This window comes from Aphelocoma coerulescens, chromosome 5 (genome assembly GCF_041296385.1).
Source record: "Aphelocoma coerulescens isolate FSJ_1873_10779 chromosome 5, UR_Acoe_1.0, whole genome shotgun sequence".
Classification (NCBI taxonomy): domain Eukaryota; kingdom Metazoa; phylum Chordata; class Aves; order Passeriformes; family Corvidae; genus Aphelocoma; species Aphelocoma coerulescens.
Window position 1 is genome coordinate 42051343 of NC_091019.1, and position 12146 is coordinate 42063488.

Here is a 12146-nt window from a genome sequence, read left to right on the forward strand (position 1 = left end):
AATGAAGGGCCTTGGCTCAGATAATCCTTTCTGTATGAGCACAGGATTCCTCTGAGTGAGATACGCTTTAGGAAGAACATCAGCTGTGAGAAGGGGAAAAGGACAGAAGAGATAAATTATCTGAATAATATTTAATAGCTACAAACTTTCAGATTTTTATATCACCTGCTATCCTCCTATCTACGTAATATATTTGACAGTACATGGATAATGTGGGCCTGCTTACTCTAAACATGAAAAGGAGAACAAAGGAGTGAGAATTAGACAAATTATTCTTCAATATATGAAGAACAGATGGCTGTCAGTCATTCTTTGTGCATCTTTATTGTGTATTATACTTACTTAAACATATTAAAGAACAGGTTAGACAAAAATCTGTTTCACGAGTTTGGTTTGGGGCTTTTTGCGAGGTGATAGATAAAATGTTATCTCTTCAGGTCTTGTCCTGCCCTACATTTCAGTATTTCTGTATTAGACTGACACTGATTTTTACGGATGGATATTCAATGGATAATGGAACACTTACTTAAGTCTTCATTCAGCTGTGTTTCTACATATATTTTTCTGTCTCACCAAAGAGGCTCTTGATAATTATCTTTAGCCAGGAAACAGAAAAACACTCTAAAGAGTTACTAAAAATGAACCAGAATATAATTTTTAAAAAACGATGAAAGTAAAAGTTAAAAAAAAAAAGTCAAGGTGGTGTCAAAGAGCAAGGGAGAGATAGAGGTTTACAATGACAGTGTCTCTTTAAGAGCTGCTGTTATTCTTTGTGAGGGGACGCTGGGCAGTCATGCTATTTAAAGCAGCAGCATTGAACTTAGAGGAGGAAAAAAAATTTTAAAAAAACCAACAAAAAAAATTTTTAAAATCCCAAACAACAAACCTTTCTCTAAAAATTCCTAATCTATGATTATTACAAGTACAAAATGCTAAGATTACTTTAACTGAAACATGTTTGAAGAAAGCATGTTCCATTTGCATACGAGCATGTTTTGTGTATCTAGTTTCATTCTCCCTCATTTCCTCTTTTATTTTGTGTGGATTTTTCCCCTGTGAATTCACAGGGAAGAAAAAAAACCAGTGTAAAAAAACCTACATTCAATTTTGAAAGCAGTATTTGTCTTTACCTATCATTACCTAAAGTACATCAAAATCATCTGTACCTTAGACTGTTAACAGAGTTTCATTGCAATGTTTTAAGGATGTCACTTTAACTTGGTTTGAGAGCAAACAAAATCCCACAGTATAGCACTAAATATACTCTTTCTGTCCCTCTCTCCAGTGCACATCAGTTATCACAAAATGATTGACAAAAACCAGACACAAGAGCTACCAAACCAAGGGAATGGCAGCAGCAGCAATACACTTTCCTTTTATTTGAAGGGTAATAATGCCCTTGATCATATTCTACATACAACTTAACTTCACAAGAGCAAAGCATCTGCTTCTACATCACATCTGAAGCCTTACTTTTACATCTTTATCTAGGGTATTATGGTTTCTGGGGCTTCCTAGCTGGTTTAAGATTTCTGTGACTCCTGACAACATGGAGGAAGAAGTTCGTACAAAACACACCCACAAAGTTCACTTCCATGGTTGCATTTGCATTCGAGAAGTCAAATGTGACTGCAGCACCCTGGTGATGTCCACATCAGCTCAACTACTCAAGGAGCATGGACTAAAACTAAGTTGTCTTTTTATTTGTAATTAACACCAACTTCTCAGCTGGATGTCTCTTTTCATTTAATTAGTTAAGTTTTCTATGCAAGTTAAGACTAACTGTAAAATTACCAGCAAAATCACTGAGTAGCAGTTTAATGCTGCTACTCAGTACGTATTTGATAGGAGGCAGTTCATTAACAGAACCTAGAAATAAATTACTTGCAAGCTCTGTACTTACTGCATTTGCAATGGGTATAAAAATCAGCCTAGAAATTATGGCTATCTTTTGCTTGAATTAACCAAATATTCCCCTTGCGTTTAAGATCTACTATATTTTTAGTGTGCTTCAAGAGCATTTGTTGCAAAGCATTTACTTCCATTCATTTTCTTAGCATATGTTAAAAACAAGTAATTTAGTGTACCACACAAGGGTAATCAGAGAAGACCAACTCTGCCACCCTGGATCTGAGTTTTCTTATATTCTTCATCTCCAGATGTAGTCAAGAATATGTATTACAAATAATGCGCAAAACAAACAAGCAAAAAAATCATGACACATTTATTCCTTAATATTTGCAGGTTAATTGTGCATTAAGGAATACATTTAAAGTGATGAGTTTCTCTCCGAGGAAACAGGAAAATTCACCTAATTTAACTAAGGACACTTAAAAAGCCTTTTGAAAGATCTCTATTTGACTGTAACCAAGAACTCCACAGGCCAACCTGCAAAGAAGTTTCACTAAGTTTTGAAGATGAAGAGAAACAGCTCTTCCTCCCCCTCACATTCTAGAATGAGAAAACATTCCTACCACTATATCTATACTACTCATTTTCTTTTTCAAACTGTCTTCATATGCAAGACTTCCCACACTTTAATAGTGGCTTTCTCTGCACATCTATATCAGCTGTTAACTTTCACAGACAAGGCATCGAAGACTGGTGGTAACATCCCACTGGTTCAATACGTTTTTCATGCATCCCATACATCTCATGCACATCCGTACTTGATTTTCCTGCTATGGCCTCACAGACTCTCCTTGCTGGTCTGTCCCTCTAACCAGGAATACAACCAAGCATGAAGAACATCAGCTCCCCCACTTTCTCCTACTAAGGATAAATACAACTGGACATGGCCCCCCCTTTTGAAAGGGTTACAAAATTATGTGATTGTATTTCAAATTAAAGAGGAAATACATTCTTAACAGGAAAGTCACTTTACAAAATACTAGTCTTGCCAAATTCTTCTCATATAAGCATTTCTTATATAGAAAAAAGATGAATACTAATGTATGATTTGTGTTCAACTCTAGTAAAGCTGACACAGGCATGAAAGCAGCTTTTCAACACTAAGTCTGTGCTCTGCCAAAAAACCCACCAAACAGCCTAACAAAAAACAAACACAAAACCAACTTAAGTCTTAACTGTTTGTATTAGTTAAAAGCACTAATATAGTTGATGAAGCGGGTGAATTCAGATTATCGTATATATCTATACAGCCCTCTTGATCTAGTCGGACTCTGTAATTTTGAAATTCTCCCCTTAAAAAGCAGATACAGAGAAGCCAGATTTAGACAATGGCTTTCTTTCATGAAACCGCTAATACAATTTTTAAGAAATGGGCCCTCCCTATCCCTATTAATCTAATCACCCTTGCTTGGACAAAGAAATAGGAAATGTTGTTTTCAGAAGACGTTATCCATCAGCAACCAGTAGAGACAAGGATCAGCATCTTTAAAACTGTCTCAAAGATGACCAACCCTATGTTCTCCAGCAGATTATGACACAACCAACATTAACCTAAACTTACCACCCATCTGTGCCAGAACACTTTGCTAAGTAAAAAGTACTACATTTTTCAATCCAACACACCAATTTTACCCAACCTAACAAAAAAATCCAGAAAACAAAACCAACAAAAACAAACACACACACACACACAAAAACCCCAAGCATAGCAGAGTTTTCTGCAGTCTTCCCAAATACCACATTCTAAGACCTGACCTCTCAGCTAACCACCTACTGACATGTCTAAGGATTGCCTGTGTGAACACATCTAAATTTACCCCTTAATTCATGAACTTTGGTTAAGTAAGGAATTTGGTCTTTCATACTTCTTAATGACAACACCTTTACCGTATAAGTAAGCCTGTCAGAATACTTGAAGTAGTCACCAAACATTTTGAGAACAGACAGACATTTTAAAAGGATACTTTTCATACTGAAATTTCAGTAAAACTACACATGTACCTGAAACTTATACAAATACATGAGAGTCATCTAACGATGTGATAATAATTCTAACCAGAAAAGCAGCTTCAAAATATCAGAAGCTGGGGGAGGGGGACTTAATTCCTACAGAAACAGGAGGCTGTCAGCTCTCCCTTGTTAGGTTCTTATACGCCCTATAAGGAAAATATTCCTTCTAGAACTCCCAACAACATATTCAACACCCCTAGAGTATATAGTTCAGGGAACAGTAAGGCATTACCCTTCAAAGTTACCTAATCTAGCTTCTTAAAAAATTTATTAAGTGACGTGTATTTAAGTAAGAAAAACAAGTCTAAGCATGAAAAAGATTTAGGTGTGCTTTTATTTTGTATGTTGCAAATGAACAGCATTTTAGATTTAACCTCGTTAGTCTGCACAGCTTTGAAAAAATTATAGTTTGGATGTGGGGGCCTTTTGTAGGTGGGGATGGTGCTGGATCAGACCGGTGGTGAAAACACGTAATTAATCGGCCTTTGATAAACGTCTCGCTAAATACTTTCTGTCCATTGTTCTTACAAGCGGTGAAGTGAGTGGCTCTAAGTTCGGGACTACCCGTGCCATCCGCCTTCAACCGTTAACGGGAATTCCACCATTCCTGTTCAGCTTTTTACACGCGGAAAAGAGAAAGGAAGAAGGGGAAAAAAAAAGCGGGGGGGGGGGAAGAGTAAGGGGAAAAAAAGAAAAAGGAGAATGGGAAGAGCGATAAAAGCCTCACTAGAAAGAAATCTCCTAAGGGGACAGGTGTGCTCGCTGGCTTTCAGGCCGGGTTTAACCCCCGGCGGTGCCACCCGCCCGGCCGGCAGGGGAGAGCTCCGGCGGCGGGACCCCGCCGGACAGGTGCAGCGACCCCGCGCCCGCGCTCCCCCGCCGGCCATTTCCAACCGCGTCAGCCGGCGGCTCCCCGCGGAGGCGGGGCGAGCGCGGCCCTGGGCGGCGCGGCGAGGGCCGCCAGCAAGGGGTTAACCGCGGCGGGAGCCGGCCGGGGAGCCCAGCGGGCCCGGCGGCCGGTGCCCCCCGCCCGGCCGTCATCACAACAATAGCGCGACCGGCGCATGCCGGGCGGCCCCGCCGCGCCGGCTGAACGCGGGCCCGGCGCGGCTCCTTCCGCGGGGCGGCCTAGCACCGTGCGCCGCCGACACGCGGCTGCCGGCGGGGGCGGACGGGAGGGAGAGCCCGAGCCCGGCAGACGCTCGTTGCCGCCCGCCGCCTCCCACACGCGCAACTTTCACTTCCCCGGCGGGGGCAGGGGCGACACCGCGGAAGGAGCGACAGGAGTGGGGGGGGGAAGGAGCCGGCTGTCTTCCTTCCCCGCGAGTGAAGGGGGCTGCGGGGTACCCCCGCCGAGGAGGGGCAGGGATTCCCCCTGCCCCAGGCGAGAGATCCGCCCTCTCTTCCCCCACCCCCCTTGCGAGGGCACAGGCTCGGCGCCAGCCGCGGTCCCCCCTCACACCCCCCGGCAAGGCTCCCCGCAGCGTTCCGGGGAATCCCCTTCCCTCCCTCCCTGCCCGCCCAGGTGTCAGACTCGTTGGGGGCTCCAGCCGCTCCCTGCCCGCCGCCGCCGGAGCGCGGGGGGGTTAGCGGGGGAGCGCAGGACGGACATAGGGACGCGGACACCGACACGGGGCTGTTTCTTACTCGTAGTTCCTGAAAATCTCGTTAGTGACCCTGCAGTAGAAAACACGCTCGTCCGGTCGGAGGTCGGCGGGGGGCTTCACCCTCACGAAGGGCTTTCGGTGCAGTAGCGGCATCGCCCCGCTCCCGGCTCTCTTCCTGCCCCAGGATCGGCTTCACGGGGTAGGAGGAAAAATAAAGGAAAGAAAAAAACAAAACACGGAGAGATTAAGTGAGGCAGCGGCGCCCACCAGCCCGGGGAGGAGGGAGCGGGCCCGGCGTGTCCCTCCTCCCGGGGGAGCCGGGGTAGAAGCGAGCGGGAGCGGCGGCTCAGCGGAGCCTTTTGTGTGCCCGACACGCCGTTGCCTGCCTGGGACTGCGCGCGGACCAACGGCGGCACCTTCCTCCGCCTCCGCCCGCCTCACAATGGGGCCATGACGCCGAGCGGCGGGCGGAGGCGGCAACCCCCGCGCCAGCCGCGCAACGTGCTCGGCTCGGGGATACCCCGGCCGCGCTTTGTCTCCTGCGGCGCCCCTGCCTCTGGGTCACCCCCTTTCCCCCGCCTCTGACCCACACACGCCGGGCCGGACACCAACTTCCACTCCGCCTCCGCCTCCTCCTCCTCCTCCTCCTCTCCGCAAACACCCAGGAGGGGCAGCGCCGACCACTTATCTCCCTCCTTCCCTTCCTGCCGGGTCGCTGCCTAACTGGGGTCCTCGCCCTTCCCGCCCCGCGCCTCGCCCCGGCCCAGCGGCTGCCGGGCTCCGCCGACGCGGGACAGCGCGGCCGCGGCGCGGGGGACAGCCCGGCCTCCGGCCTGTCCAGCGGGGGCTGCGGGGCTCCCTCCCTTCCTGCCCACCTGGTGCGGCCGCAGGCTGCGCTCGCTGCTCGGTCGGTCGGTACGGAGCGCGGTCCCCCTCGCCGCGTTTCTTTCCTTTCCTCAGCCCCCCCCCGCCGGCTCCTGGGAAGTTTTTGATCTACTTCTTCAAGCCCTCAATCAGGAAGAGCTGCGGGGAGGAGCCTTCGCCTGCTCTCCCCTACATCTTTATTGGCCGCTCGGTGCCTTCCAGCGTGTGTCACACAGGAAGACAGCGAGCTACATTATTAATTAATGGCTGAGAGGGCGCATCCTCCATTTTTGAATTATCAGCCGGAGACCTCCTGTGCGGGGGGTGGGCATAGCCCGGCTGCCCGGTGGGGGAAGGCGGCTCTCTCCGCGCGGCGCTGCGACCGGGCCGGGCCGGGCCGGGCCGCGGGCGGCACAAGCACGGCGACCCCGGCACGGCGGTCACGGCTCGGCGGGGTGGCCGAGCCTGCGGCGTGCGGTGCTGCCCACCCGCGCCTCCGCCAGCGGCGTTAGCAGCCGGTGCCGAGGGGTCACCGAGCAGCTGTGAGACCGCCGGCCGCGGCGAGACCCACCGCTCGGCCCCGGAGCCACCCCTGTCTGCCCTTCGTACCTGCCCTGCGAGCAGGGGCCCCGGCGCGTCTCCTGCGGGGCTGATCGCCAGCGGATTTCGGCGTTTGACAGTGCAGGGCCGGGGACGTTGCTCTCTCAGTTACAGCCCCCGAGCCGTAGTGCTGTTGGCGCGTGCGGGGGCGTACGGGTGTATTTTGCAGAAAGTGCGATTGTATATAATTAAGATGACCAGGAGGGTTATACGTGGGCCCCATAACATTGCTTTTCCTTCCAGTTCACCGAAAATGCCATTAAATGGTTTCATTAGTATATTCATTTTTCACCTTTTTTTTTTTAGCACTAATGCCTTTACAGTGCCATAGGTAATTAAAACTGGAGTATTAAATTAATTGTGTTCCTAAGAGTGCTAGCCATGTTGGAAGACAAAAACCACAGAAAGTCCACATCCATTATAATTCATCACAACTAAGTGCAGTGTTTATATTAAAAACCTACAGAATAATTGTAGAAAGTCCTCAGAACTATTGAGATGGTTAATATCTGAAGGCTGATACCTAAGTAATTCAACAACTGAAAATGCCGTTTTTGCAAATAAAGGTCCCATGCTGTTTCCTGCACCTGTGCATGATTTGCTTTCTTTTGCAAGTAAAGGCAGCAATCGGCACTGCAGTAGCACGTGTGACTAAAGGCTAAAAGAATGTGTACATACAATCCATTAATTACTTTATTTTAAAATGATCAGGTTTTAATCAAAAGCACTGAGAAATGTTAATGTTCACTTCCTCAAGTTAAGTTTACAAAGCCTGAACTGACACCAGGTTAACTTCTGAGTCCTACCAGTTTATTTTCATTTACCAGCTGCCTTCCCTTTCAGTGTTTAATTTCCTTCTAGCAAAGGGCACAAATGCTACTTGAATTAATACACTTGTATCTGATAATTTTTAGTCTGCTTTGCTTCAAGACTGTATAGTATGCCATGCTTATGACATTTAGTGTTGCCAACTCTTAGGGTTACAGTGAAATTTTGCAACACTTTGTTTTAAGCTCTTCAGCAGTTGCAATTAAATTGGAACCTCAGGTCACCTTAAAAATAATTACATTCCTAAATCTCAAGTTTGAGAGAAACGCTGGAATATGCAGCCCCAAAAGGCTTACTAATTAGAAGGGAAAGAAAAGCTCTGAGTTTCGAATTTTTATAAATCTTATTATTTTTAAGCCAGTATCATTATGTTTGAGAACCTGGCTACTTTTTTTTCATGCTTGTATTGTCAGCACAGCATTATTTTAGCACTAGTTGGTAGCCATGAAAAATGCATGAGCTGATAGAACTGTGACATCAAAAGCAAATTCCCTTTTCCTCTTTGCTCTCTCTTGCCCTCTTTCTCTTTTCTTCTCACCTTTTCCTCCTCCTCTTGTTCTTCCCCCCTCATTATTCCCTCGGTGATTTTCCAGTGAACAGATCCTCACTGAGTAATAGGGTTGCACTGTGTTTTCATGTTCTTAGGACAGAGAGGAGCAGTTCATTTAGTTTTCACCTTTGTTCTTTAAAATCTACAAATCCAGGCTCTGGTTCTTCTTGCAATAAGGTCAGCAGGACCTAGAACAAGTTTTTATGAAGCCAGCTAAATGTCTACTGAGTGGGCATTGAGAAATCAGTGTTAAATAATTCTGAAACATCAGAAAAAGCTTACTTTCCTTCCATGGGAATATTTATTTTATTGTAACACTATGTTTAATCTTTACAATAATTTGGGACTTTTTTACAAATTACTCAAAGCAGTTAATTTAAGATGCGGAAATGGGATGATTGATTGATGACATTCAGTGGGGCTGTTGATGTGGATTTTACCACAAAGCAGCAAAAATGAAGCTGCTTTCTTTTAAAAGATGACTTAGACACTAACAGATATATTAAACTTAGTTCCCTAGCTGGGGAGATTGCAGTTCTCATTCACAGAACTTTAAAAATAGCTGTATTTGAAATATAAAATCTTATAAAACACTATACTGTACTCTATGCTGTACAAGGGTAGAACAATTTCCTAGGAACAGAGTCAACCCAGGCTTGGGGCAGCCTCCCCCACTCCTGCCCAGCTGCTCCTTCAAAGCTCCCCACAATTTGAAAATTTTATACTTCTTTTCACTGGATCCCTCCAGTATTACAGATTCATTCCCCTATCTTATTTCTTCTCTTCTTTAAACTACCAAGAACTGTGTTACACAAAGACGCTCCAAAATATCTATTCAGCTGTCTTCATTACAAAATAATCCCATATATGACTGTTGTTATTCTGGAACAAGTAGAGCACATGCAATATTTTATTAAAGGATTGTCACTTTAAAATCACACTTAAATTTATGTTGGAATAACTAGTATTTGTCCAAATTATATATTTGGAACAGTGCAAAAGCAGAAATTTTACTCAGTTTTACCTATATTATCATGCAACCAGGAGAGTATTTTCTGTAGAGTGTGTTTAGCCACTTCTCCTGCTTTTTTTGTTCTTTTTATTTTTTCCCCAAAGTTGCCACTTTGTTCTCTCAAGGTTTGGCTGAAGTTAGAGAAAAAAAGTAATTGGATTTCTTCATCAAGAACATCCTTGGACCGTGAATGGCATGCTAGGTTCTCAACTATAATTTTTGTAAAAAACATATGGTTGAGAAGATAAATGTGAAAATGTGTAAATGATAGATTGCTAGTGAGTTGTTCTGTCAAATGACATGATACCAATAATGTCTACCTTTTTCCCAGTTTACTGGATCATACATAAAGGGGGAAGTAACATATATGTAAGCATTGACTCATTCTAATGCACTGAGTAGATTTTGGGGGAATAGTGTCATCTTTTTTCGTTCCAAATGCTATTTTGAAAATCCTTCATTTCTGTAATGTAAACATGAAACATAGATCACTTTTTTTTAAAGCTTAGGGCACACAGCAAAATATTTATCCAGTTAAGCATTTTATAACTTACTGATACAGCTTTTTTTCACCTTTTGCCCTTTCTCTGTCACCTAGCTAAGTCAATTCACTCTTTTGATCACATATCTTTATTTAGACTTTAAACTATGTGAGCAAAGACAGTGTGCTAGTTTTATCAATCCACTCCAGCTGTGGGTAACGGTAACATTTGGTCTATTGTCTTTTACTGGCTGTAAAGCACTATGTTCAGTGTTTAATAACATAGTCACTTATAAATAACATACTTCAGTCAAAAAAAGAAACCATGGAAGAAGTACACAGATGATTTTTCACAACGCATTTAATCTTTCTTTCATTCTAGTGCAGTTATATTTCAACATTCTTTTCAAGTAGTTCTGTAATAACAAGGACAGGAGGTTCCGTATTCTGCAGCTGCTTGATATGTTCATCTCTTTGTTGCTTTCATGAGTCACAAATAAAAGGTAAAGAATCAATCCCTGTTGACAGTGAATTTTTGGTGTGGTCACAATTTTTGGTAGTTTCTTAATAATCTTAAAACAGGCATTCCACAGTTGCAAATGCAGGCATAATTGTTGGGTCTGTTGCTATCATAGAGGGCAGTAAGTCATGGCCAGAGTCTGCTTTGGCTCTTGTTGAGGTTAAAGAACACGCAGTTCAGCAGAACCCATCCCTCAACAAAGCCCTTGGGGAGCACCGGGATGTTTCTTATATCATCAGATTTATTCTGTGCAAAGGCATTCCACGTTCTTAATTTTTTTTTCACAGTTTAATAGGATTTAGACATATGGTTCTCACTGCTTTTAATGGATATTGCATGTTTAATTTCTGTGCAACTCCAGAAATTAAGAGATACGTTCCTTTAAAGTTTACTTTAATCATATCCTATTTTTTCTCTCTCAGAAAATACTATTAAAGGTATTTAAGCTGATAACTTTATACTAGGGGGAGGAACTCTGACCTTATCTACTTTACAGCAATGACCATGTATGACTGGCCTCTAACCTGGTTACAAAATGATAAAATCATGTTGTGAAACCACTATTCATTTCCTAATAGTGTCTCTAAAACCAGCTTAAACTCTGAGAGAATTGCTACTGCATTTTCTCTCTTACAGTTGTAGTGCACATGATACAGAGTATTGGCACTACTGTAATTTTCTAACACTAAAATATGCTGAATTTCTATTGCTAACTAATATTTAGAATGAATGATGACTGATTAAGGATTTTGAATAAATGAATGAATGAATGATGGGCAGATTTGCTAATCTTTGCCACATATGCACATTGTCACTACTGGAGCAATGTATGGCATTTTACAATAGACTTGAATATCCTGCATCAGCCTGCTTGAAACCTGGGTCTGTATCATTAAGAGATTATTTATGCAGTCAAATTTAAGATTGGAAACTCTCAAGCTGCATAATACTAACCTACCATATAGTAAGTTTGCATTCATCTTATTTGAATTGCTTACATTGAACCTGTCAGGTCGATGAGTAGAACAAATAATTTCAAGGATGTTGCTTTATGATTTTGTTATATGACTATATAGTCCCAACTTGTTTTTTGGGGGTTTTTTGTTTGTTTTTGGTTTTTGTGGGTTTTTTTTGTCACTAATACTGAGATTAGACACACCTGCTTGCACACTGAAATGATCCCATTCTGTGCAATTCCTGTTGAGGAGCACATGAAGAGAAGTTGGCCCAGTAGTTGATCTGAGTTATTTAGTCAAAGTTTAAAGTGATGAGTCAATCTGAAGCATATACATCTGCTCAATCAAATACAGACCGTGCTGGATTTTCTTTGAGTCATTCATTCGACAAATGACTCACAACTGTGACCAGTATTCTGACTTACTTATCCCTTTAATATGAAACTGCTTTGGCCTCCATCTTATTTTCTTCTGTCCTGCTACTGATCTCTCACAGAAGACCCCAAGAGCTAAGGCAAAGAGTTTAACTGTCTAGGCATTCTTCTGCTGGTAGATCCCAGATAAACACAGAATTGGAAGGAGAGAGTAGCTGGCTGACAAAGTCTCTGGATGTTTCCCCACTTGACAATGCATGGGTGAGTCACGGTGTGTACAGGTGGAACAGCCCCACCATGATGCTTCTGCGCATGCTTAGACCACTTCAGCCAAGGTAGACGAGGGCTGGAGTAAACTGGTAGCTTGCTCTGGGTACAAAGTGAGCTTCAGTTTTGATTTCATGCTTTTAAAGGATGCTCCAAGCCTAGTCTG

General features: G+C 43.8%; 1 protein-coding gene across 4 annotated transcripts in view; it reads right to left on the bottom strand.

Moving 5' to 3' along the window:
* The window catches only part of BAZ1A (bromodomain adjacent to zinc finger domain 1A), a 64228-nt gene extending 56668 nt beyond the window's left edge, over window positions 1-7560 (bottom strand). For 2 of the 4 annotated variants that reach the window (XM_069017803.1, XM_069017800.1), the window contains exons 1-2: window positions 6404-7560; window positions 5569-5718 (exon numbers count right to left, since the gene is read on the bottom strand). In XM_069017803.1, coding sequence (XP_068873904.1) covers window positions 5569-5681 — 113 coding nt within the window. In that variant the 5' untranslated portion in view covers window positions 5682-5718; window positions 6404-7560. The other 2 variants (XM_069017802.1, XM_069017801.1) reach the window with 2 other exon arrangements.
* Window positions 7561-12146: the final 4586 nt, after the last annotated feature.